Source organism: Salvelinus fontinalis, chromosome 24 (genome assembly GCF_029448725.1).
Source record: "Salvelinus fontinalis isolate EN_2023a chromosome 24, ASM2944872v1, whole genome shotgun sequence".
Taxonomy (NCBI): domain Eukaryota; kingdom Metazoa; phylum Chordata; class Actinopteri; order Salmoniformes; family Salmonidae; genus Salvelinus; species Salvelinus fontinalis.
In genome coordinates, this window is record NC_074688.1 from 33,748,621 (window position 1) to 33,776,525 (window position 27,905).

Genomic DNA, 27,905 nt, shown 5'->3' on the forward strand with positions numbered 1-27,905 from the left:
CAATATTGTCTGTTTTTTTTCAGATTATTTTATATGTTTGTTGTTGTTTTTATTTACTGTAATTGTAACCTGTACTGGATACAGTATTTTAAGTGTGTCTGTTGTTTGCTGAGCTAACAGTGTTATGCACACTACTGTAGTAGCATGAAAACTGGGACATGTTTTGTTGTGATTCTCCATGTTGATATGTTGACTGATTTGGGTATATGGAGAGAAATAAATTATATTTTCCTCAGTCTGCAGTATTGGTCTTGTTAGTGTTTGTATAGTTGCACTTTCTCTGTGTACTTCATTTACAGTACTCTAATCACTGACAATTAGACTTGCTAAAAGTGTTTTAGGTTAGCAACAGCTGTGTGTAACTGGTTCAAAAAGATTGAAGTCATATGAAATGTGTGTGTTTCGTATGGTAACAAAATATTATTTTTATGAAGTCGTGTATAGTTTTGACAAAAGTGTTCCATTTTGCAAATGATCTGAAGTGCTACTTTGGTGTAGGGTTGTGCTAATTGTGTGTAGTGTTTTGACAAACCAGGCCGTTTTCAAAATTGTCTTAAACAATTGTAAAAACTGTAAAAGCTCTCCGACACCTTGTTGCCCGAGACACAACCTGCAGCTCACAGTCAGATCTATCTGCTCTCATGTGCCGCAGAGGGAACTCACTGCAAACTCACTGGGAGGTTTACGTGTGTGTGTGTGTGTGTGTGTGTGTGTGTGTGTGTGTGTGTGTGTGTGTGTGTGTGTGTGTGTGTGTGTGTGTGTGTGTGTGTGTGTGTGTGTGTGTGTGTGTGTGTGTGTGTGTGTGTGTGTGTGTGTGTGTGTGTGCGTGTGTGTGTGTGTGTGTTTCTATAATAAGCAGGAAACAAGGACAGTCGGATGGTTTCTACTTTAATAAGAATGCACCATATGACAACCCTTCATTTTCTTCACTTTTGCTATAATTTTACAAACTAGATATAAAAGACCATAAATAATGACATAAGTTACATGTACCTAAAATCCTTGACAAAATAAATCAAATGAACAAAAATAATAATACAAAAAAAGCATTAAAAAAAGAGATTGAAAGAGTGTTAGTGTGCATGGCTGGAACATATGATGTCAGAAGGCAGACAATGACAAACATTCATTTGTGTTTTGTTAGGTTTTTTCATCATTAACTAAATGAAAAAGTATTATACAGTACATTCTGTTTCCCTTTTCTCACACTTCTTGCATATTTCCACATGACAGGTCCTTGATGGATTAAAACCCAACTTTACCAATGAGAAGAGCATTGAGCTGGGCTGGTATGGAGGACGGAGTAATCTGTAGTATGTCAACCATCACATATGATCGGAAAAACATTCAGATATTAACGGTTGTATATAAAAAAAGAAGTCCTTTGAATGAAACCTGACTGTCATTTGGTGCATATCTGAAAAAATAAAAATGAAACGAGATCAATGATTATCCCTTCTTATCACCCTTCCCAGCATCAAGTCCTTGTTGACTATATAGGTGCGTCTTTTTAAAACATCCCCTGCTCAAAATCCAGAAAGATGGTTCCGCAGTGTCTTTACTTCAGCTCGGAGAGTCCACTCTACTTTCTAATGAGAGAGCCTATGCCGCTGACTGTCCGTCTGTCCTTCTGTGTTTCTGTCAGTATAGGAGATTATTGTCCATATATCCAACTGGATCCCACTACTAAAGCCAATGCAGTTAAGGGTGTGTTGAAAACCGCAAACCTCTAACTGCTGTTGCTGAAGAGGATTGACAGAGCACGAGTAGTGGCACACTTTACATTGTTTTTCTAGTTACTAAGCAATTCATGAAATTCCAAAAACAAATCTGGCATAAAAACAGACAACTATCGATAGTACTTCGAAGACATCATAGACAGTCATACAGACACACACACACACACACACACACACACACACACACACACACCCATACACATTCATTCACTCACTCACTCAAACACACATGGTGCACACTCATCACACTATCACATGCTCGCTGTTACCATACACTCACTTTACATGCTACCCAAAAACACAAAGGAAAATAAACTTCAAAATTCATAAAACAAGTACATCATCTGCCGGAGCAGGGTGTAGTTTATATTACATTATTTTTATGTTTTTTAAGTGTTGCTAAATCATTCATATTGTTTCTGTAAGCTGATGGTCATGGAGTGCTAGTCTGTTTGTCCGTTCTGAAAAACTTAGTGACGGCGAACAACGAAATGTGCCAGACATGGAGAGATGGATTTCTCATATTGGAGTTGGAGGAGACTCCAAGGAGAAGAGTAGGAATTCTGGTCATGGGGAGAGAGGGAGGAATCCTGTTGATGATAGACGGGGGCAGCTGGAGGACAGAGACAGAGAGACAGAGAGACAGAGAGACAGAGAGACAGAGAGACAGAGAGAGAGATCACATGGTTGGTTTTGAATGTTATAAGTTTGAAAGAAAGTTTCTGCCTGGCCTAGAACTAACTACTCAAATCTCCTTGTCATGCCCAACAACACATACCAGTTAAGCATATGGAAAGTTCTAGTCATACATAGCTAAACAAACACATCAGCCTTCCCCAACCAATACAATGACATCCCTGCATTATTGGTTGGCAAAAACCAACAATAGAAAACATTTTCTTCATTACGGGAACCGATCTTGAGTCATGCCGCTCTGATAGGCTGCAGAGCTGGGTTTAAATGCTATTAGAAATCGATGAAATACTTGAATAATTTGGTTTAGCCTGCCTGGAGTGCCAGATGGGCGGGGGTTGCAGTTTTCCTACTCTTCTATTGGTTCCATTGCACCAGGAAAGTGCAATCTAGCCCAGCAAAAGTATTCAAAATGATTTCAAATAGTATTTGAACCCGGGTGTGAGTGGATGCGGTGTGCTGCCTGCTGACTCAGTCAGTGATTAATCGTCCTCATTCACACGCCAGGCGGGTTAGAGCAGTGACTGATCTGAGAACAGGGCTTATTGATCGATCCTACGGCCTCAGGTGCTGGGATGCCTGTTTATTAACACACCACTCAAACAGCTCAGCACTCAATGAGCTCACCACTGCAGAGGGAGAGTTAGACAGTACTACAGTATGTACACACTGCAGAGAGAGAGTTAGACAGTACTACAGTATGTACACACTACAGAGAGAGAGAGAGTTAGACAGTACTACAGTATGTACACACTGCAGAGAGAGAGAGAGAGAGTTAGACAGTACTACAGTATGTACACACTGCAGAGAGAGAGTTAGACAGTACTACAGTATGTACACACTACAGAGAGAGAGAGAGAGAGTTAGACAGTACTACAGTAGGTACACACTACAGAGAGAGAGAGAGTTAGACAGTACTACAGTATGTACACACTACAGAGAGAGAGAGAGAGTTAGACAGTACTACAGTATGTACACACTGCAGAGAGAGAGAGAGAGAGAGAGAGAGAGAGAGAGTTAGACAGTAATACAGTATGTACACACTGCAGAGAGAGAGAGTTAGACAGTACTACAGTATGTACACACTGCAGAGAGAGAGAGTTAGACAGTACTACAGTATGTACACACTGCAGAGAGAGAGAGTTAGACAGTACTACAGTATGTACACACTGCAGAGAGAGAGAGTTAGACAGTACTACAGTATGTACACACTGCAGAGAGAGAGAGAGAGAGTTAGACAGTACTACAGTATGTACACACTACAGCGAGAGAGAGAGAGTTAGACAGTAATACAGTAGGTACACACTGCAGAGAGAGAGAGTTAGACAGTACTACAGTATGTACACACTGCAGAGAGAGAGAGAGAGAGTTAGACAGTAATACAGTATGTACACACTACAGAGAGAGAGAGAGAGAGTTAGACAGTAATACAGTATGTACACACTACAGAGAGAGAGAGAGAGAGAGAGTTAGACAGTAATACAGTATGTACACACTACAGAGAGAGAGAGTTAGACAGTACTACAGTATGTACACACTACAGAGAGAGAGAGAGAGAGAGAGTTAGACAGTACTACAGTATGTACACACTACAGAGAGAGAGAGAGAGAGAGTTAGACAGTAATACAGTATGTACACACTACAGAGAGAGAGTTAGACAGTACTACAGTATGTACACACTACAGAGAGAGAGAGAGAGAGTTAGACAGTAATACAGTATGTACACACTACAGAGAGAGAGAGAGAGAGTTAGACAGTAATACAGTATGTACACACTACAGAGAGAGATATAGACAGTTCTACAGTACTACAGTATGTACACACTGCAGAGAGAGAGATAGACAGTTCTACAGTATGTGCACACTGCAGAGAGAGAGAGAGAGATTGACAGTTCTACAGTATGTGCACACTGCAGAGAGAGAGATTGACAGTTCTACAGTATGTGCACACTGCAGAGAGAGAGATTGACAGTTCTACAGTATGTGCACACTGCAGAGAGAGAGATTGACAGTTCTACAGTATGTGCACACTGAAGAGAGAGAGATTGACAGTTCTACAGTATGTGCACACTGCAGAGGGTTAAAAAGTGCAATATCCAACAGTACTGCAGTATATGCATAATGGTCCAGCTCAGACCTGAATAAGCTCACATACTGTAGTGTTTTATAGTAAATCATTTGTTTGTTTTCGTGTTAATACCAACAAAGATACGTCAAATATCAATACATTCAAATCAAATGTTATTCAGATGCTTCGCAAACAACAGGTTTAGACTAACATTGAAATGCTTCTTTACGGGACCTTCCCAACAAATACAGAAAAAGAGAAATAATAGAAAAATAATAACAGAAGGAATAAATACACAATGAGCAAAGATAACTTGGCTAAAAGAACTGAGGGAAGGGTAGTTTATAGATCCTTACCATGGTGATTGATGATTGAATAATGTCCAGCATGTATTCTCTTGTTTATTTTGATGTCGTTGTCATTGTTTTTTGTTACATATCCATCTCTCTGCAGTTGTGCACAGTTGTGCTCAAATAAATCCCATACTCCTTTGCTCTCATTTTTACGTTCAGGAAACAAATACACAGTCAGAATCCAACTGGTCCAAACAGCTGTCTGTCAAATAACAAAAAGCAATAATCAGACCCAGGGGGGCGGGCTGTAATCCAGAGGGGCTGATGAAAGATGATCCAAATAAAATGTTTTAGGAGGGGTGAGATGTTGATTTGGGAGGACAAGGGGTAGCAATGTACCTCTTTAGATCAAAGACATTCTGAGAAAATGCTCAATGTCCTGAGGGCAACAAAACAGCCCAATCTGGGAAAAAACAAGACCAGAACAGAGCAAAAACACAGATCCCACTTCCCCTCCCTCTTGAATCCCTCCCTCAACCTCTCAGATTCAGAACATCAGTGTTTATCTCGAGGTTGGAATCCTCCATTTTGTCTGTTGTTGTTAGGACGGATCCAGCTGAGAAAGACAATGGAGGGTATGGCAGCGAGTCACAGAGAACAATTCATACATACAAAACTTAACACAATTACTGCTCTGTAGGTATTCCAGAAAGAACGTTCCAGAAACATTACTTTTGCCCAGAGGAGCGTCCCCCTCTGAATTCCTTCCAGACCGTTGAAGGCACTCCAATTGGCCTCTCGGAAAAGCTTTCCGTCCGTCCCATTCCCAGCGCCGCTCAGACAGGAAAATATCCTGTTCTCAATAGGGCAAGGTCTAACGTCTGACAAAAAGTGCAATTTTTTCCCACTTTTCTTCTTCTTTCCTTCTTCTTTTAAATCCAATTTAAAGTGCATGGATGAGGTAAACAATTTTATCGTTCATTTGTCTTTTGATATTTTATTTTTATTATCGTAAGAAATGAAGTCTTTTCCTTCTTGTGGATCAGACCGGAACCATTCTGCCTTGTATCTGTTGCATTTGGGAGAGCATTCCCTGGACGCTGGTCAGGATCTTATTCTGGTGTGCGGCTGAAGAGATTCCAATTCGGCCCATGTCCCTGTTATAACAAGAGGAGGGAAGAAAACATTAGGAACCAAGACAAACTATGACAGCTTCCTGATTCATATGACAGATTTAACAGCCTCTCTAGGTGTCAACCCGGCCTAATATAAATGAGTAAAAAAAGTCAGACAGGTCTCTCCTGGATGCATAAATGCTGAGTAAACCAAGCTTAACTCACTCCTGTGTCATATGAACCACAGCCTCTGGGCTGGTGTATCCTGCTGCGGTGAAGTTGTCGCTGTATCTCTCCATGCCGATGGCCTGCAGCCAGTCCTCCACAGAGCCCAGGGCCGAGGACAATTCCGGGCTGACTGGCTCCAGGAGGGTGGTGCTGGGTCTGGATACCGTGCAGGATGGAGGGGGAGAAGGTCAGTCTACATCCAGACAATTTCCACTATATTAAAGCAACAGTACCTAAACCTCTCAGTTGTCCAACCCACCTAAATCTTTAAAGAGTTTTCTTTTGACCCTCCAAATATATATACACTGCTCAAAAAAATAAAGGGAACACTTAAACAACACAATGTAACTCCAAGTCAATCACACTTCTGTGAAATCAAACTGTCCACTTAGGAAGCAACACTGATTGACAATAAATTTCACATGCTGTTGTGCAAATGGAATAGACAAAAGGTGGAAATGATAGGCAATTAGTAAGACACCCCCAAAAAAGGAATGGTTCTGCAGGTGGTGACCACAGACCACTTCTCAGTTCCTATGCTTCCTGGCTGATGTTTTGGTCACTTTTAAATGCTGGCGGTGCTTTCACTCTAGTGGTAGCATGAGACGGAGTCTACAACCCACACAAGTGGCTCAGGTAGAGCAGCTCATCCAGGATGGCACATCAATGCGAGCTGTGGCAAGAAGGTTTGCTGTGTCTGTCAGCGTAGTGTCCAGAGCATGGAGGCGCTACCAGGAGACAGGCCAGTACATCAGGAGAAGTGGAGGAGGCCGTAGGAGGGCAAAAACCCAGCAGCAGGACCACTACCTCCGCCTTTGTGCAAGGAGGTGCACTGCCAGAGCCCTGCAAAATGACCTCCAGCAGGCCACAAATGTGCATGTGTCAGCATATGGTCTCACAAGGGGTCTGAGGATCTCATCTCGGTACCTAATGGCAGTCAGGCTACCTCTGGCGAGCACATGGAGGGCTGTGCGGCCCCCCAAAGAAATGCCACTCCACACCATGACTGACCCACCGCCAAACCGGTCATGCTGGAGGATGTTGCAGGCGAACGTTCTCCACGGCGTCTCCAGACTCTGTCAAGTCTGTCACATGTGCTCATGTGCTCAGTGTGAACCTGCTTCATCTGTGAAGAGCACAGGGCGCCAGTGGCGAATTTGCCAATCTTGGTGTTCTCTGGCAAATGCCAAACGTCCTGCACGGTGTTGGGCTGTAAGCACAACCCCCACCTGTGGACGTCGGGCCCTCATACCACCCTCATGGAGTCTGTTTCTGACCGTTTGAGCAGACACATGCACATTTGTGGCCTGCTGGAGGTCATTTTGCAGGGCTCTGGCAGTGCACCTCCTTGCACAAAGGCGGAGGTATTTGCAGTTGAATTTGCAGACGTGTCTGCTGTGCGTTTTGTTGCTGTGCGTTTTGCTGCCAACTTCACTTTGCTAGCTGCCAACTTTACGTTTTGTTTTTGTTTTTGTTTTTAAGTACCGTTTATATTTTTAGTTTTTCCATCGCAACTTTTTTTCCCCTCATTCAACCTTTTCACTCCGGACGCTTTATCTGGACATGGTTCGTCAGCACCTTCAACAGCCGAAGCTAAGTAGTAACATTAACATGATGCCTTCTAATTGCAGTTGCTGTACTCATAATATACAGGAGAACGATCGCCTTACGGCGAGAATAGCTGTGCTGCAAGCCCAGCTTCAGACGCAATCGTTAGGCAAGGGTAATTTCAGTGTAGGAAAGGAAGAAACAGCGTCTGTGCCACCAGTAAGTACAGATAGTAACGTTAGTATAAACCCCCCCGCACAGTCCCCGCAGCCGGACAACTTTCTCATGGCTTCTGGAGGGAAATGCTGTAGGAATGCTCAACTGGTGTCGCTCATTCAGCCGACAGAAACTTTCAACCGGTTTTCCCCATTATGTAGCGAGTCGGACTCTGAGGCCGAGTCTTCTCTTGTCTCTACTCCTCCCGCTACGGGGTCTGAGACGCCGAAGGCTCCAACCATTAGCTCTGACAAATCGAAAACCCTAGTCATTGGCGACTCCATTACCCGCAGTATTAGACTTAAAACGAATCAGCCAGCGATCATACACTGTTTACCAGGGGGCAGGGCTACCGACGTTAAGGCTAATCTAAAGATGGTGCTGGCTAAAGCTAAATCTGGCGAGTGTAGAGAGTATAGAGATATTGTTATCCACGTTGGCACCAACGATGTTAGGATGAAACAGTCAGAGGTCACCAAGTGCAACATAGCTTCAGCGTGTAAATCAGCTAGAAAGATGTATCGGCATCGAGTAATTGTCTCTGGCCCTCTCCCAGTTAGGGGGAGTGATGAGCTCTACAGCAGAGTCTCAGCACTCAATCGCTGGTTGAAAACTGTTTTCTGCCCCTCCCAAAAGATAGAATTTGTAGATAATTGGCCCTCTTTCTGGGACTCACCCACAAACAGGACCAAGCCTGACCTGCTGAGGAGTGACTCCATCCTAGCTGGAGGGGTGCTCTCATCTTATCTACCAACATAGATAGGGCTCTAACTCCTTTAGCCCCACAATGAAATAGGGTGCAGGCCAGGCAGCAGGCTGTTAGCCAACCTGCCAGCTTAGTGGAGTCTGCCAATAGCACAGTCAGTGTAGTCAGCTCAGCCATACCCATACCCATTGAGACTGTGTCTGTGCCTCGACCTAGGTTGGGCAAAACTAAACATGGTGGTGTTCGCCTTAGCAATCTTATTAGGATAAAGACCTCCTCCATTCCTGCCATTATTGAAAGAGATCATGATACCTCACATCTCAAAATAGGGTTACTTAATGTTAGATCCCTCACTTCAAAGGCAGTCATAGTCAATGAACTAATCACTGATCATAATCTTGATGTGATTGGCCTGACTGAAACATGGCTTAAGCCTGATGAATTTACTGTGTTAAATGAGGCCTCACCTCCTGGTTACACTAGTGACCATATCCCCCGTGCATCCCGCAAAGGCGGAGGTGTTGCTAACATTTATGATAGCAAATTTCAATTTACAAAAAAAAAAATGACGTTTTCGTCTTTTCAGCTTCTAGTCATGAAATCTATGCAGCCTACTCAATCACTTTTTATAGCTACTGTTTACAGGCCTCCTGGGCCATATACAGCGTTCCTCTCTGAGTTCCCTGAATTCCTGTCAGACCTTGTAGTCATAGCAGATCATATTCTAATTTTTGGTGATTTTAATATTCATATGGAGAAGTCCACAGACCCACTCCAAAAGTCTTTCGGAGCCATTATCGACTCAGTGGGTTTTGTCCAACATGTCTCTGGACCTACTCACTGCCACAGTCATACTCTGGACCTAGTTTTGTCCCATGGAATAAATGTTGTAGATCTTAATGTTTTCCCACATAATCCTGGACTATCGGACCACCATTTTATTACGTTTGCAATCGCAACAAATAATCTGCTCAGACCCCAACCAAGGAGTATCAAAAGTCGTGCTATAAATTCTCAGACAACACAAAAATTCCTTGATGCCCTTCCAGACTCCTTCTGCCTACCCAAGGACGTCGGAGGACAAAAATCAGTTAACCACTTAACTGAGGAACTCAATTTAACCTTGCGCAATACCCTAGATGCAGTTGCACCCCTAAAAACGAAAAACATTTGTCATAAGAAACTAGCTCCCTGGTATACAGAAAATACCCGAGCTTTGAAGCAAGCTTCCAGGAAATTGGAATGGAAATGGCGCCACACCAAACTGGAAGTCTTCGGACTAGCTTGGAAAGACAGTACCGTGCAGTACCGAAGAGCCCTCACTGCTGCTCGATCATCCTACTTTTCCAACTTAATCGAGGAAAATAAGAACAATCCAAAATTTATTTTTGATACTGTTGCAAAGCTAACTAAAAAGCAGCATTCCCCAAGAGAGGATGGCTTTCACTTCAGCAGTAATAAATTCATGAACTTCTTTGAGGAAAAGATCATGACCATTAGAAAGCAAATTACGGACTCCTCTTTGAATCTGCGTATTCCTCCAGGGCTTAGCTGTCCTGGATCTGCACAGCTCTGCCAAGGCCTGGGATCGGGAGAGACACTTAACTTCTTCAGGCTGCAGGGTGAATATTGAAAAAACTGGAAAATATGTGCACATTTTCAAACGGCCTCTTAAGAAATTTTTGATTTTACAATATGCATATATTTACTACTATTGGATAGATAACAGTCTATAGTTTCTAAAAACGTTTGAATTATTTCTCTAAGTGGAACAGAACTATTTTTACAGCCATTTTCCCAGACAAATTGAGATTTCCAAAATGCGATGTGTCTCTTTAAGACCTTGTCTATACAAGGTCATGACACTTAGGACCGTAGAAACACGTCATACGCCTTCATCTGGGTGTAATGCGGAAGTGAGAGTTGAAAGGAGTCGAATATCTCTTCCATGGACTGAATACCACATCTTCTTGTGAGACCTGCGCAGTTTAATTTTTTTTCCGGGCGCGAGGCAGAATCTGGACTCGGCTCCTGGAATCCGCTCGTTAAAGGTGAATATGACCTCTGCCTACGATATTATTTGATACATGTCACAAAATCATCCTAAAGTATGTTTTTTCAATATACTTTAATTATATTATTGCAATTTATTCTGGACTTTAGATGTCATGCGACGGAAGAATTTTTTGAAGAAAGACAGGTTAGCGCCGCACGGCCGTTGTGCTTGCTAACCAAAGAGGGAAATATTTCGTTCTGGAACCCAACTAAAGACTTTACTGGACAATGGACCCCGTTACAACATTCTGATGGAAGATCAACAAAGATAAGGACCCAATTTGGGATGCTTTTTCATATATCTGTCGAACTGTGCTATGCTAGCGCTTGACTAGAATCAATGCTGCCGTATGCTAGCTAATGTTGTAAGCTAATATAACGATATATTGTGTTTTCGCTGTAAAACACTTCAAAAATCGGAAATATTGGCTCTATTCACACGATATTTGTCTTTCATTAGCTATCCACCATATGTTTTTCTGAAATGTTTTATGAGGTGTAATTAGTAGTTGACGTTGGTGTCTGTATTTTCTCTGGCTACTCCCGTCTGATTTCAGACTGTAGCTATGCTGTAGCAATGATGGGAGCAGTAATGTAAAACTGATTTATAGCTAAAATATGCACATTTAATGAACAAAACATAGATTTATTGTGTAACATGTTATAGGACTGTCATCTGAGGTAGTTTTTTCTAGGTTCTTTAGGTTAGTTTTAGGTTATTTAGGTTGGCTTGTGCATGCTACTTGAATCATAATTCATACATCATAATCATAATCATACGTGTCTGTCCACTTTTGTATTTGGTGGTGAGCTAACATAAATATATGTGGTGTTTTCTCTGTAAAACATTTAAAAAATCGGACATGTTGGCTGGATTGACAAGATGTTCATCTTTCAAATGCTGTATTGGACTTGTTAATGTGTGAAAGTTAAATATTTAAAAAAAAAATAGCTTTTGAATTTCGCGCCCTGCACATGAGCTGGATGTTGTCATATTTGTACCGACGTCGGGAGAGCCCACCTAACAGGTTAAGTGTTTTAGTACTATATCTCTTGACACAATGATGAAAATAATCATGGCCTCTAAACCTTCAAGCTGCATACTGGATCCTATTCCTACTAAACTGCTGAAAGAGCTGCTTCCTGTGCTTGGCCCTCCTATGTTGAACATAATAAACGGCTCTCTATCCACCGGATGTGTACCAAACTCACTAAAAGTGGCAGTGATAAAGCCTCTCTTGAAAAAGCCAAACCTTGACCCGGAAAATATAAAAAACTATCGGCCTATATCGAATCTTCCATTCCTCTCAAAAATTTTAGAAAAAGCTGTTGCGCAGCAACTCACTGACTTTCTGAAGACAAACAATGTATACGAAATGCTTCAGTCTGGTTTTAGACCCCATCATAGCACTGAGACTGCACTTGTGAAGGTGGTAAATGACCTTTTGGTGGCGTCAGACCGAGGCTCTGCATCTGTCCTCGTGCTACTAGACCTTAGTGCTGCCTTTGACACCATCGATCACCACATTCTTTTGGAGAGACTGGAAACCCAAATTGGTCTACACGGACCAGTTCTGGCCTGGTTTAGATCTTACCTGTCGGAAAGATATCAGTTTGCCTCTGTGAATGGTTTGTCCTCTGACAAATCAACTGTGCATTTCGGTGTTCCTCAAGGTTCCGTTTTAGGACCACTATTGTTTTCACTATATATTTTACCTCTTGGGGATGTTATTCGAAAACATAATGTTAACTTTCACTGCTATGCGGATGACACACAGCTGTACATTTCAATGAAACATGGTGAAGCCCCAAAATTGCCCTCGCTAGAAGCCTGTGTTTCAGACATAAGGAAGTGGATGGCTGAAAACTTTCTACTTTTAAACTCGGACAAAACAGAGATGCTTGTTCTAGGTCCCAAGAAACAAAGAGATCTTCTGTTAAATCTGACAATTCATCTTGATGGTTGTAAAGTCGTCTCAAATAAAACTGTGAAGGACCTCGGCGTTACTCTTGACCCTGATCTCTCTTTTGACGAACATATCAAGACTGTTTCAAGGACAGCTTTTTTCCATCTACGTAACATTGCAAAAATCAGAAATTTTCTGTCCAAAAATGATGCAGAAAAATTAAGGAAGGTGAAGGTGAACGGAAAGGCTCTGGAGCAACGAACCGCCTTTGCTGTCTCTGCCTGGCCGGTTCCCCTCTCTCCACTGGGATTCTCTGCCTCTAACCCTGTTACAGGGGCTGAGTCACTGGCTTACTGGTGCTCTTTCATGCCGTCCCTGGGAGGGGTGCGTCACTTGAGTGGGTTGAGTTACTGACGTGATCTTCCTGTCTGGGTTGGCGCCCCCCCCCCTTGGTTTGTGCTGTGGTGGAGATCTTTGTTGGCTATACTCGGCCTTGTCTCAGGATTATAAGTTGGTGGTTGAAGATATCCCTCCAGTGGTGCGGGGGCTGTGCTTTGGCAAAGTGGGTGGGGTTATATCCTTCCTATTTGGCCCTGTCCGGGGGTATCTTCGGATGGGGCCACAGTGTCTCCTGACCGCTCCTGTCTCAGCCTCCAGTATTTATGCTGCAGTAGTTTGTGTCGGGGGGCTAGGGTCAGTTGCTTATACCTGGAGTACTTCTCCTGTCTTATCCAGTGTCCTGTGTGAATTTAAGTATGCTTTCTCTAATTCTCTCGTTCTCTCTTTCTTTCTCTCTCTGAGAACCTGAGCCCTAGGACCATACGTCAGGACTACTGGGCATGACGACTCCCTGCTGCCCCCAGTCCGCCTGGCCTTGCTGCTATTCCAGTTTCAACGGTTCTGCCTGCGGTTACGGAACCCCTACCTGTCCCAGACCTGCTGTTTTCAACTCTTAATGATCGGCTATGAAAAGCCAACAGATTTATTCCTGATTATTATTTGACCATGCTTGTCATTTATGAACATTTTGAAAATCTTGTCTCTCTCTTATTTTCTCCTTTTCTCTTTCTTTCTCTCGGAGGACCTGAGCCCTGGGACCATACGTCGGGACTGCCGGGCGTGGTGGCTCCTTGCTGTCCCCAGTCCGCCTGGCCTTGCTGCTGTTCTGCCTGCGGTTATGGAACCGCCACCTGTCTCAGACCTGTTGTTTTTCAACTCTTAATGATCGGCTATGAAAAGCCAACTGAATATTATTCATGATTATTATTTAACCATGCTTGTCACTTATGAACATTTTTGAACATCTTGGCATAGTTCTGTTATAATCTCCACCCGGCACAGCCAGAAGAGGACTGGCCACCCCTCATAGCCTGGTTCCTCTCTAGGTTTCTTCCTAGGTTTTGGCCTTTCTAGGGAGTTTTTCCTAGCCACCGTGCTTCTACACCTGCATTGCTAGCTGTTTGGGGTTTTAGGCTGGGTCTCTGTACAGCACTTCGAGACATTAGCTGATGTACGAAGGGCTATATAAAATAAACTTGATTGAGGTAGCGGTCCTGCTGCTGGGTTGTTGCCCTCCTACGGCCTCCTCCACGTCTCCTGATGTACTGGCCTGTCTCCTGGTAGCGCCTCCATGCTCTGGACACTACGCTGACAGACACAGCAAACCTTCTTGCCACAGCTCGCATTGATGTGCCATCCTGGATGAGCTGCACTACCTGAGCCACTTGTGTGGGTTGTAGACTCCGTCTCATGCTACCACTAGAGTGAAAGCACCGCCAGCATTCAAAATTGACCAAAACATCAGCCAGGAAGCATAGGAACTGAGAAGTGGTCTGTGGTCAACACCTGCAGAATCACTCCTTTATTGGGGGTGTCTTGCTAATTGCCTATAATTTCCACCTTTTGTCTATTCCATTTGCACAACAGCATGTGAAATTTATTGTCAATCAGTGTTGCTTCCTAAGTGGACAGTTTGATTTCAAAGAAGTGTGATTGACTTGGAGTTATATTGTGTTGTTTAAGTGTTCCCTTTATTTTTTTGAGCAGTGTGTATATATATATTTTTAATTAACTACAATCTTTACCGATTGACCGAAATGAATAAGCTTCAACCCACAAACTATAATAAGCTACCTAAGCCACCATTTTGAGAAACTGTTGTCAAACGACTTGGCAGTAAGAAACTGATGGATTAGAATGGCACTGCTCTTGTTTCTTACATCACCTCACCTGTCACTCAGACATAACTGCAACACCTGAACAACCAATTAAATCAGGACCTGAGGAGGAGGGAGAGACACGGTGCCCTCTGGCCTCAAGGGTAGTGATGTTTTTCATCATTTGACGTTAGCTTATCACACGGGCCAGGCGTGTGAACTACTGTCTACCCTGAGGCTTTGAAAAAGGAACTGTAATTCTTCAGCATCTCTTCTTTCTGTCTGTCTCTTTCCCCCTCTCTCTCTTACACACATATATTTTTTTCTGATGGAACCAGCAAGTTAGTCAAACTAAGCGCTAGCATGCGTCCCATCTCCATTTGTCCTCCAAGACAGAAGCCAAGTAAAACACAGTTCCTCCCGGGTGTCACCAACACGGTTAGTTAATCGTTATTTAAAGAGAAATCATTAACAACACACACTGTGGCTTTAACCTCCCACTGCTTCTCCTCTAGCATGCAGATATTCATCATGACTCTTGTCCTTCTTTCAGGCACACCAACAGAGAACTACATTTCCCCTCTCCTTTTCCGTCCCTTCATCCCTCCTTCCCTAGCTTCACAACGATGTCTGCCATCAAATATTTACCCAGGGCCAGTGCAGCCGAGGGACTGAGCACGCTCACTACGGTCCCGGCTCCACTGCTCCCCTCCTCCATAATTTAACAGGTGTTGGCTAAGAGGCTTGGGCTGCAGGGTTCAAGCACCACTTTGGCCTGGCTGGGGGGTCTGGGGTCTGTTGGGGTAGTCTGGGTGGGGTGGGGTGGGGGGGGGGGGGGTCTGGGGTCTGTTGGGGTAGTCTGGGTGTGGTGGTGGGGGGGGGGCTGTGGGGTAATATACAGACCCCTGCTTCGTTGTGAAAGTCGTTGTGAAACATACTGTGGTGGTTTGGGGGTCTTTCTCCACCTCTACCACCCTGAGCCATGGAACCAGCATGTAGATTTGAAATGTTGCTAGGGACCCCAAGACCTCAACCTCTCCCTCACCCCTGTACACTCTGCAGAACATTTCACCTTCTTTAACTGTAAAAGCTGTTTCTGGGATTCAGTTCCACTAATTACTCCTCTGGGACTCTCTCCCCCTCTCCCTCCCTCTTTCTCTCTCTCTCTGTGTTAAAGTGGAAAATACTTTCCTCCCCGACTAGCTCTAGGTCTGTAAACACACGTACGTCCTCCTAGGAGTAACGGCTCCTATTTAAAGTATATTTAATAACATACAGCTAGCTACCATTGTAATTCTCAACTCTATTAGAACACATACTTAATTTTACAAGGTGTACCGTTCAGTTAATGTTCTATGGAAGTGTATAAAACAGTACTGACTACACACATTACAATAATAGTGAATGAACCAGGAAATCCCTGTCTCACCGTGTGGTCTCTCCTCCAGTCCTCTTCAGGCTGTTGGGGTTCCGGATCAGTTTGTCCAGCATGTTGACAATCTGGCCAAACTTGGGCCTATCGCCCCTCTCCCTCTGCCAGCAGTCCAGCATCAGCTGGTGCAATGCCACGGGGCAGTCCATAGGTGGGGGCAGCCTGTACCCCTCATCTATGGCCTTGATCACCTTGGGGGAGAGGGGGCAGAGGTTTAGAGGGTTGATGGTAGACTGTGAGCTAGATTACTCAGCCATCCTAATCACACTGTAATGATGATGTTATTATAATTGAATAATAGGATGGAATCAGGAAAATTGTAATTGCACAGATACTATTTGTTATTATGACATAACATAATTATTATTTTACGTTTTAAACCTGAATATGTTTTCATTGTAGACTTACATCCTGGTTACTCATGTCCCAATATGGCCGCTCTCCGTATGACATCACTTCCCACATGACAATGCCGTAGCTCCACACGTCGCTGGCCGAGGTGAACTTTCTGTAGGCGATGGCCTCTGGGGCTGTCCAGCGAATGGGGATCTTCCCTCCCTGTGATTGTCAGGTAACAAGTTATTAGTATCACTCATACTGTACCAAAAACATAGATTTACATAGAAAAATAAAAACACATAAAAATGCTGACAGGTAGCTAGACATACTGAAATTACAGCCAGACACACACTCTCTTACCCTGGTGGTGTATGCAGCCTCGGGGTCGTCCTCCAGTACTCGTGACATGCCGAAGTCAGACACCTTACACACCAGGTTACTGTTGACCAGGATGTTGCGGGCGGCCAGGTCTCTGTGGACGTAACTCATATCAGACAGGTACTTCATGCCTGACGCGATGCCACGCAAGATGCCCACCAGCTGGATCACTGTGAAACGCCCGTCATTCTTCTAGAGAACCAAACAAACAAAGAAATTCATGTTAGATCATGTTTGTATGCAGTGTACTGGCAGGATGTGATGATGATTGTAAATAGTAAGTCATCATAATCTTGATGACGTTGCTTGTTTGACATTCATTAAGAGGATAACGGCCGTAATAGTCAGAGTTCTGAACATATGAAGCAGACACATACCACACACAGAGTTGAATATGCACACACACTGCATGACTTACCCTCAGAAATGCATCCAGCGAGCCATTCTCCATGTACTCTGTGATAATCATCACTGGTTTACCTGAAGAAGAAAAAAGAGAGAGAGAGAGAGAGAGAGAGAATGAATGAAAGGCAGATGATTATGGAGGTAAATGATGCACATCAGAGCACAGCAGGAGAGCAGTGGTTCTCAGGAGAGTGTGTGTGTGGTACACCATTCGTCTCAGTCCCGTAGTGATTTAATTTGTTCAGTGTAAGTGTGTCCTCGTGTCTCCCACTTACTCAACAACACAGAGAGGGATCTCTACTGTAACATAACACCAACCCACACACCAACCCACACACACACACACACACACACACACACACACACACACACACACACACACACACACACACACACACACACACACACACACACACACACACACACACACACACACACACACACACACACACACACACACACAATCAAGTATACTAATGAGCAAAGGCAAGAAATGTGCACATATGGTCTCTTCAGAATGTATTCACACTGCTAGACTTTTTGCACATTTTCTTGTGTTACAGCCTGAATTTAAATTGATTAAATGTAGCTAAAATAAATGTCACTGGCCTACACACAATACCCCTGTCACGACTTCCGCCGAAGTCGGTCCCTCTCCTTGTTTGGGCGGCGTTCGGCGATCGACGTCACCGGCCTTCTAGCCATCACTGATCCACTTTTAATTTTCCATTTGTTTAGCCTTTGTTTTCTACACACCTGGTTTCAATTCCCCCCATTACATGTTCATTATTTAACCCTCTGGTTTCCCCCATGTTTGTGTGCGTGTTTGTTTTATTGTAAGGCTGTATCTGACGGCTGGTATTATTGTTGCCGAGATTTGTTGTTACGCCCGTTTAATTCGTGGTACCGGTATTTTTCCAGCACCATAGTATTGTGTTTGTACTGGTGTTTTCTTTATTAAATACCTTGTCCACGCATCTCAGCTCTCCTGCGCCTGACTCATTTCACCAGTTACACACAGCCTTGACAGCCCCATAATTTCAAAGTGGAAATATGTTTTTAGAAATGTTTACAAATTAATAAAATATTTAAAGCTGAAATGTCTTGAGTCAATAAGTATTCTACCCCTGTAATGTCTTGAGTCAATTAGTATTCTACCCCTGGAATGTCTTGATTCAATAAGTATTCAACCCCTTTGTCATGGAAAGCCTAAATATGCTCAGGAGTATAAATGTGCTTAACAAGTCACATAATAAGTTGCATGGACTCTCTGTGTGCAATAATAGTGTTTAACATGATTTTTTTATGACTATCTCATCTCTGTATCCGACACATACAATTATCTGTAAGGTCCCTACTCAGTCCAGTAGTGAATTTCAAACACAGATTCAAACACAAAGACCAGGGAGGTTTCCAATGCCTCGCAAACAAGGGCACCTATTGGTAGATTGGTAAAAAAAAAAAGCTAACAGACAATGTCCCTTTGAGCATGATGAAGTTATTAATTACACTTTGGATGGTGTATCAATACACCCAGTCACTACAAAGATACAGGCATCCTTCCTAACTCAGTTGCCGGAGAGGAAGGAAACTGCTCAAGGATTTCACCATGAGGCCAATGGTGACTTTAAAACAGTTACAGAGTTTAATGGCTGTGACATGAGAAAACTGAGGATGGATCAACAACATTGTAATTACTCCACAATAATAACCTAAATGACAGAGTGAAAAGCAGGAAGCCTGTACAGAATACAAATATTCCAAAACATGCATCCTGTTTGCAACAAGGCACTAAAGTAATAATGCAAAAAATGTGGCAAAGCAATTCACTTTTGTCCTGAATACAAAGTGTTGTATTGGATTTGCCCCAAACATAACACATTACCACTCTCCATTTTTTCAAGCATGATGGTGGCTGCATCATGTTATGGATGTGCTTGTAAATGTTAAGGACTGGGGAGGTTTTATGGATAAAAAATAAATGGAATGAAGCTAAGCACAGGCAAAATCCTAGAGGAAAACCTGGTTCAATCTGTTTTCCACCCGACACTGGGAGATTAATTCACATTTCAGCAGGACAATAACCTTAAACACAAGGCCAAATCTACACTGGGGTTGCTAATGAAGAAAACACTGAATGCTCCTGAAGGGCCGAGTTACAGTTTTTACTAAAATCTACTTGAAAATCTATGGCAAGACCTGAAAATGGTTGTGTAGCAATGATAAACAACCAATTTGACAGAGTTTGAAGAATAAAATAAAAAAAGAATGGCCAAATGTTGCACAATCCAGGTGTGGAAAGCTCTTAGAGATTTACCCAGAAAGACTCACAGCTGTAATCGCTGACAAAGATGCTTTGCAAATAATTGACGCAGGGGTGCGAATACTTACGTAAATTAGATAGTTCTGTATTTCATTTTCAATTGTGGTAAAATTTCGAAAAACATGTTTTCACTTTGTCATTATGGGGTATTGTATGTAGGTTGGTGAGAAAAAATATATTTCATCCATTTTGAATTCAGGGTGTGAATACTTTCTGAAGGCACTGTACATACACACACAATATCTATTCATCTATGACAATCTGTCTATTTATGTTCTTCACCATTCTCTCTGTTCCTTTTCCACTTTTATGCCAACTTTCTGTACATTCTGTCACTCTCCACATTCTCTCTCCCTTTCTTTCTCCCTCTCACACTTTCTCTTTTTCCATGTCATTCTCCATCTCTGCCACTCCTTTCTGCCCTCTCTCTCTCTCTCTCTCTCTCTCTCTCTCTCTCTCTCTCTCTCTCTCTCTCTCTCTCTCTCTCTCTCTCTCTCTCTCTCTCTCTCTCTCTCTCTCTCTCTCTCTCTCTCTCTCTCTCTCTCTCTCTCTCTCTCCCTCCCTCTATCTCTCTCTCGGGGGAGCATCTGTCTCTTTCTTCCAGCAGGAGGGAGATTCCCTGGCGGTTCTGTGATGTTTGCGTGTCTTTGTGTGGGTCTGGGAGGTAGAGAGGAGGAGGTGGAGAGGGGGGGGGGGAGATGTGTGGTTCATCCCATAGCTCTAGCAAGATGGCAACTGCCTAATCAGCCATACAGCAAACACATGGCGAAGAGTTTACTTTTAACTCCTCTTGGAATTGTTAGATACTGTGCTATGATTATGATTATTATTTTAAACATGTATACTCACATTTGATTTGTTATTAGAAACTAATTTTCCCACATATTTGAGAGATATTGGAGTGCTTCCTAGTTATTAGTGTCAAGTTCCACTGAGTAAAGTAGTTAGTAGTTTCAGGGTCTGAAGGTGAAGTTCTCCCACTCTGCAGTAGACTGGTTCGATTGCCAAGAGGCTGTCAGTCGCGGCTCTGTGTGGCGCGTGATTGGCACTCCATGACTTACAGGGCTATAGCAACGCCCCAAAGAGGAAGTGGAGTTCAACTTGAGACGGGAGCCTCTTTGTCAACCATCTTTGTTCTGTTTTGTTCTCCCCTGCTGCCCCCAGGCCGCCGCTGATTGACAGCTCCCTAACTAAGTCTGAGGAGCGTCTGACCTACGACCCCCATCTCGCCCCTTCTCAGCCCCTCCCTCGTCCTCCCAGCCTATTTGCATGCTAATGTCTTGTTTACTGAATACGTCCCGCCGCCTGTGGCAATCAACTCTGGGCAAGGGCCCCGCCAATAAGCCGATTATCACCTGCCCCCCAAAAAATACTAGGGAGGGTAGAGGATAACATATAGGACAATGTTTGGAGAACGTTGAGGTAACATTAGGGGAACGTTATTATAGAGAGTTGACGTCGGTGGGAGAACACAAAGAGGCCTGCTACTAACTCTCACTGGATTGTATTCTAAATGTTTTTATAACAGGACAATTTCAAATTTTGCAGTGCTTACATTATGTAAATGTGGGAATTTAAATGTATCACATCCTAAAGGAAAGCTGGGAATCCTCAAAGTATTAACGACTGGCGATGGACGGCCAGGGTTTTTAATTATGTCAGAGTGACGCTAAGAAAAAATAAATACATGGCTAAGATGAGAGGCTATGCTGGCTCAACTCTGAGTCTCTGATGTTAGTCTATTTATGTATTTAGTGCATATTTAGACTTCATCAATAATTAATAAGACTTAATTGGCCTCTTGGACATGCAGTGCTGCCGTACTGAGGCGAGATAGAAGTCCCTTTTAACTAGATTGAAATAGGGAGGGGAAAAAGTGCAATTCAAATAATGGATTCTTAATAGATTCCACCAACGCACTCAAGTGTGAAGGACTAATTGCAGAGAAACGGGTGTCAAGCTTTTTGTCATTACAAAGATGGGAGGAAGGGGAGAGGGAAGGAGAGGGAAATTGGATGCAGTCCTATCCTCTCAAACTGTTTCTGTTTCCAGTCTGGTATCTCATTTACTCCTTCTCTACATCTCTATCTACATCTCTCTCCCAGTGTCTGCTTCTCTTTCAGCCTCCCCTTTCCTTTCTCAATCTTTCTCTCCCTATTCCCCTCTTCTTCTTTCTCCCCCTATTCCCCTCTTCTTCTCTCTCCTTCTCTTCTTCTCTCTTCTTCTCTCCTTCACGCTCCCTCTCACAGGTATTGTTCTCCTCTCTATTTCTCAATCACATCCTGTCTCTCCTTCTCATCTCCTATTTCTCTCTAAACCAGTAGGAACATCAATAGAAACTGTCTCTCTCAAACACCTATACAACGCACTATGAACTGAACACCCAACTAGTTTCCCACACGTACACCCCCCGTCCCCCAACAACAAGGGGTGAAGGGGTAAGAAGCCAGCGTCTGGTGTGGCAGCAGTACAGGGTCTGTCCTGCAGATAGGGTATCACTCTCTAACCCCAAACACATTTACAGCTGACACCATGATTAATGAGCTAGCTACAGCGCAGAACACATTAACCCTGTAGCCGACCTGGACCAGACCTGTTCCATCTGGACTCCAACCACCTGGGGATTCCCAGGATGGGCGCCATGTCCGGACCCACACCACCCCTACCCATGGCTCTCTGGGTAACAGGGCTAGGATGGGATGGGTCTTTATCTGAGCTTGTCCCTTTCAGGTTTTGTCTCCTCATAGTTTATGTTGACCATAGGGAAAATATAGAGTATATGATTGGTTTCTCTATTATAAGATCCACAATATTTTGATTTACTCACATTTATTTAAATTTTGCCTTTTAAAAATCCTCTGATCGGGATCCTACTTACACTTGGTGACCACTCCCTCCAGGTGAATTATGTTTGGATGGTCGAATTGGCCCATGATGGAGGCCTCAGACAGGAAGTCCCTCCTCTGGTTGTCAGTGTATCCCGCCTTCAGGGTTTTAATGGCCACACAAATCTCCCTCTTCCCTGGCATTTTCAGACGACCGCTGCACACCTCCCCAAACTCACCTGGAACACACACATACACACAACTTATTATAAAACACACACCTTATCAAACTCACAAGAAAATACAACCTCATACATTTTCACATTTTCAACATGGTCAAGAAAATACCTAATAACACAGAAACGACACTTATTTCTAGGGAAGGGAACAGGTGGTGGTGGGAAAGGGGGCTGTACTTTAATCATTGATCGACCCCCTCTGATCCCCAATCCTCCTTCTCAGTCGAGCAGAAAGAGAGCAAGAGAGAGGGAAATGGCTATTGATTCTTTTCTATTATTTGGTTTATCGGCTGACTTTTTGCACTGGCAGACAGGGAAAACAGGAACATTACATTTTCCCTCCCAAGTCATTTTATTGTCTATTGACCCAATGAGTCTGGCCAAATATTACCAGTCTGACAAAACGGTCATGTTGACATAGTAAAAGTATGTGCAATGTTAAGTCCAGTCCGTACCGATGCCAATGACTTTCTCAATCTTGATACAGGAAGCGTCGATCTCCTTGGCAAACTCTCGGACAGCCTGGTTGGGGTCCTCGTAGGTGAAGGGGTCTACGTATATCCTCACTCCTGAGAGAAAGGAGGAGGGAAAAGGGACGGTTAATGCATTCTGACCAGTAGAGCCCCATCTGTTCTTCATTTTCCCCATGCTGTGGGCTATACTGCCTTCCTCTCTTCTCCTTTATCCTTTAATTCCTCAACTTCTACATTACAACATCTCTCCATCCAATGTCTCTGTTAGATTGGTGTAATAACTCTTATTTCATCAGAGTTAATGACATCTGAAATCATATGAAAGTATTTATCTTGTCAATAGGTTTTAACTGGAGAACACTGTCGTAAATGTTATACGGCATTACTTTTGGAAACACATTTCATCCACACTTTTATTACAAACATACCTTGTTTTATTACTCTATTAACCAACTGCATAATTTTTTCAGAGGCTCATCAGTGAACGTTGATACTAGCGTAGGATGAGTACAGTGAGTGGTCTACCTTGGTGTAGGTGTTTCTCTTCATCAGCATCCTGCTTGGCCTTACTGTACTTACTCCTTCTGGGGAGAAAAACAACATGGCCGACGTGGTTAGCTAGGTTCAGCAGCACAGAACAAGTCCATGGTGTTATTATTGATGTTGGCTAAGGCCACCAGATGTGCAGGACAATGTTGGACTAATGACTTTTAAACATGACAATGTGCCTCTCTGTCCTTTTAATGACTGTTAAACATCTCTGTGAATCACACTGAGCGCTACCCACCCACCCCTCCCCCACACGATGGTCAAAACACAATGACAGACAGTTACCGTCAATGAATATGAATCAAAGACGGCCACCTGCTTGGCTGGAAGAGCCCCAATCACACACAAATGTGCGCACAAACACACAAACAAGCCCCCTTCTCCATCGCCCACACACTCTCTTATACATATAGAAGTGTCCTATCACACAGGAGCGCACACACACCCACAAACAGTGGCCAGTAAAAGACAGAGCGTGGTTAAAGCGTGAAGAGAGAGACCCCATCTGCATGTAATCCCATCTGTGTGTCACTGCTTTGTTCTGCTCTACTGCTCACTGGTTAACACCCTCTGATTGGGTCACTGCAAATCCACCTGCTGCCTCCTTCTCCCTCACTTTTTCTCTCTTCTTCTACACCTCCCTCTCTCTCACTCTCTCTCTCTCTCTATCTCTCCTACTCTCTCACTGTCTCTCTCGCTCTCCATCTCCCCACAGGTCACAGAATCTAACTACCACCCCATATTACAGCCACAGCGAGAGATAGAGGGATAGAGGTGGAGGGAGGAGTGGGAGAGAGAGGAAAGAGACGATGGGAGTGGGAGAAGAGGAGCGAGGGTCGCTGATTACATCTCTTCAGCTGTCACACCGTCAATCATGTTTCAGGTGCGGCAACACATCACTCACTGGGGCTGTGTGTGTGTGTGTGTGTGTGTGTGTGTGTGTGTGTGTGTGTGTGTGTGTGTGTGTGTGTGTGTGTGTGTGTGTGTGTGTGTGTGTGTGTGTGTGTGTGTGTGTGTGTGTGTGTGTGTGTGTGTGTGTGCGTGCGTGCGTGCACCTATCGTCGACGTGTGACAGACACTTTTTCGAGCCTGCCTCTACAGCTGCCAAGCAAGACGGAGAGAAAGAAAACAGAGAGAGAGGGGGGGGGGTGAGAGTCTCACCTCCTGCTGATGACGAAGGCACTGATGAGTATGAGGAGGAGAACAACACTGCCCACCACAGACACCAGCAACACCGTGGAGTTAGTCCCATCTCCGATGATAGGAGCTGGAACTGAATATGAGAGGAAGAGCGGGAGGGACAGAGAGAAGAAAGAGGAGAGGAGAGAGGAATACAAATATATATAGAGAGTGAGGAGACAGGTAGAGAGAGAGAGAGAGAGAGAGAGAGAGAGAGAGAGAGAGAGAGAGAGAGAGAGAGAGAGAGAGAGAGAGAGAGAGAGAGAGAGAGAGAGAGAGAGAGAGAGAGAGAGAGAAAATAAAAAAAGGAGAGGCAGTGAGAGAAAGAGAGAAAAAAATGAGCAGTTGAGAGAGAGAAAGAGAGAGAGAAAATGAGAGGTAAAAAGAGAAAGAGAGAAAAGGAGAGGTAGAGAGAGAAAGAGAGAGAAAAATGAGAGGTAGACAGAGGGAAAGAGTGGGTGGACAGACACAGAGCAAAGTCAATATCATTCAGTCTAATCAGGTCCCGAGATGTAAAACCTACAGTAGATGTTCTATTTGTCATTGACCTCCTCTCCCTTCCTCTCTCCCTCCGTGTGTGGCCCAGAGTATTAGTCCTTCTCCCTATCCTCCATTTTATGAGTCCCCATAAAGTATTGTGTTTCTCAGAGGCCCATTGAGACACAATGCAGTACCATTCCACCAAGCAAAGATCTGTGTGCTTCAGTGTGTCATTACCATATGCCACTATCCCCATCTGCATCACAAAGAGACACCTGTGTCTAGAGGACAGAACAGACGTCCCCCTGCCCACATGACAGGGGCAATCAGTTTGAGTTTGAATGTTTGTTAAATGTTTGGGATTATTTAGGTGTTATTCAGATGTACTAAAACAGGCGATATCAGTATGTGACATTATGTCTATATCATTCATGTTCCAACAAGTTAGAAGCTGTGACAAAGATGTAGGTGGGTAGCATGTGCTAAAACAGAACACATGTTGACACTTGCTCTGTGTCACAATGACATCATCACAGTGATTTGTGCGATGCTGTGAAGGTAGCGCTCCACTTACCAGAGTTGGTCATGAACTCAAAGGGAGCGCTGAACTCTCCGTAGCCGGCGGCGGTGCGAGCGCGCACATGGAACACATAGGAGGTCAGAGGGGTCAGGCCCTTGATGTCGGTGTTCCTGGACGACGTCTTGATAATGCGATAACTCCTCTCATTCTGGTCCTGAAGGCGAGAGAGGGGGATGAAAAGAGTTGAGGTGGTTTTCCTGGCATGTCAAAGGTTCTTACTTCAGCTTTGTCAGAGGCTACATTGTCAGGTTGTCACCTTTTCACTGTTCAGAATTTTTTTTAATTCTCAACCTGTCAGGTTCAATGTTATTTTAAAGGAAAAATTTTCCTGAGGAAAAAAACTGCATTTCCCAGAGAACTACATGTACCACCTCACCTTCTCATAGTATTTGACCTCGTACTCCAGGATGACCCCGTTGGCTTTCTCAGGCTGCTGCCAGGCCAGAGAGATGGTGTGTCTGGTGATGTCCTTGGCTTGGATCGAGTTGACGGGAGACGGTGCTAGGGACAGAAAGAAAAGACAAAAAGAGAGAGATTTTAGCCTTTTATTTTTTTATTTAACCTTTATTTAAACTAGGCAAGTCAGTTAAGAACAAATTCTTATTTACAATGAAGACCTACTCCGGCCAAACCCCAACGACACCGGGCCAATTGTGCGACGCCCTATGAGACTCCCAATCACGGCTGGATGTGATACAGTCTGGATTTAAACCAGGTACTATAGTGACGCCTCTAGCACTGAGATGCAGTGCCTTAGACTGCTGCGCCACTCGGGAGCCACTTGGGAGCATTGACCTTTCCTGCCTTGTTATTTTGACCCTCTGAGCCACTAAGTCTGTTTCTTTCCTATTGCTCTTTCTGAGAGTCACCATACCATGAGGCAATCAACTCCACCTGCCGTTTAGCTTGGCTCCCAGTCAAAGGGCTTAGGTGTGTTTCACATCCATTTCCCTTCTTCTCCACACAGCAGCCCACAATGCCTACAGCTAGTTTCACATCCATTTCCCTTCTTCTCCACACAGCAGCCCACAATGCCTACAGCTAGTTTCACATCCATTTCCCTTCTTCTCCACACAGCAGCCCACAATGCCTACAGTTAGTTTCACATCCATTTCCCTTCTTCTCCACACAGCAGATGATCCAAGCTAAGCTAAGGACTATCTCACTTCCTGTCCCGCAAATTCCAAAGATTCTCTGGTCACCCTGGGAAACCACTGCGTTGCTATGACGTCTCTCCTGCTCCCTTGCTGTTGCTCCTCTGTCTTCTAGCCAATCAATAGTTTTTTATTAAACGTAGGCAGAGGTCAATGTCTAAAGGCCATTCTGCAGCAGTCCATAATGAGACAGTATTTCAACCAGCTGCTCTGTGTCTGTGTTCCCCCTTCAACATCTGCAGGTTAAAACACAAATAACAGCTCACACTCACTTCCTCCCAACTCGCTCCAAATGTCAAACCTCTATCTCAGAGACTGACAACACACAAATTTGGTCAGAGTCAGGCACAGACGACACTAGAAAGTCCATCCATATGGATATAGTTGTCTGGGAAAAAAACATCCACTTACTGATCGAAAAGCACTGACAAATGCAGAGGTGGAGCCTACAAAAAGACCAGCACACACTCATGCCCAAGGAAAGAGAAATACAATTATAGACAGAGGGTCACACAGACGAACAGACATGCAGGCAGAGTACACACACACACACAGTCAGGTAGAGCTGGATGGGGCAGTTCAAAGACATCTTCAGACAGATCAGAGCTCTACGCTGACCTTTTTATATTAAAGATTCATAGTTTTATATTAAAGATAGAATCCTTCATTTTTCTAGGTGCACTGGTACTCCTAAATAAAAATTCCAGGTCCCACTTCAAAATATATAGACGCATATGCAAGTCAAATGTTGGTACTGTAGAGCCCTTCAGGAGAAACACCCTTCCAGCCCCTTCCTCTCACCTCCTCAACAGCCATTAACCCTTCC

General features: G+C 43.9%; 1 protein-coding gene across 2 annotated transcripts in view; it reads right to left on the minus strand.

Moving 5' to 3' along the window:
- Positions 1-875: 875 nt before the first annotated feature.
- LOC129822333 (ephrin type-A receptor 4-like) overlaps positions 876-27,905 on the minus strand; it is a 90,420-nt gene continuing 63,390 nt past the window's right edge. The window contains exons 6-18 of one of the 2 annotated variants that reach the window (XM_055880543.1): positions 26,302-26,426; positions 25,920-26,079; positions 24,848-24,959; positions 23,663-23,718; positions 23,120-23,233; positions 22,479-22,664; positions 17,291-17,352; positions 16,855-17,064; positions 16,564-16,713; positions 16,153-16,346; positions 6,133-6,291; positions 4,856-5,949; positions 876-2,352 (exon numbers count right to left, since the gene is read on the minus strand). In XM_055880543.1, coding sequence (XP_055736518.1) covers positions 5,835-5,949; positions 6,133-6,291; positions 16,153-16,346; positions 16,564-16,713; positions 16,855-17,064; positions 17,291-17,352; positions 22,479-22,664; positions 23,120-23,233; positions 23,663-23,718; positions 24,848-24,959; positions 25,920-26,079; positions 26,302-26,426 — 1,643 coding nt within the window. In that variant the 3' untranslated portion in view covers positions 876-2,352; positions 4,856-5,834. Of the gene's footprint in view, positions 2,353-4,855; positions 5,950-6,132; positions 6,292-16,152; positions 16,347-16,563; positions 16,714-16,854; positions 17,065-17,290; positions 17,353-22,478; positions 22,665-23,119; positions 23,234-23,662; positions 23,722-24,847; positions 24,960-25,919; positions 26,080-26,301; positions 26,427-27,905 lie in introns of both variants that reach the window. The other variant, XM_055880542.1, reaches the window with a different exon arrangement.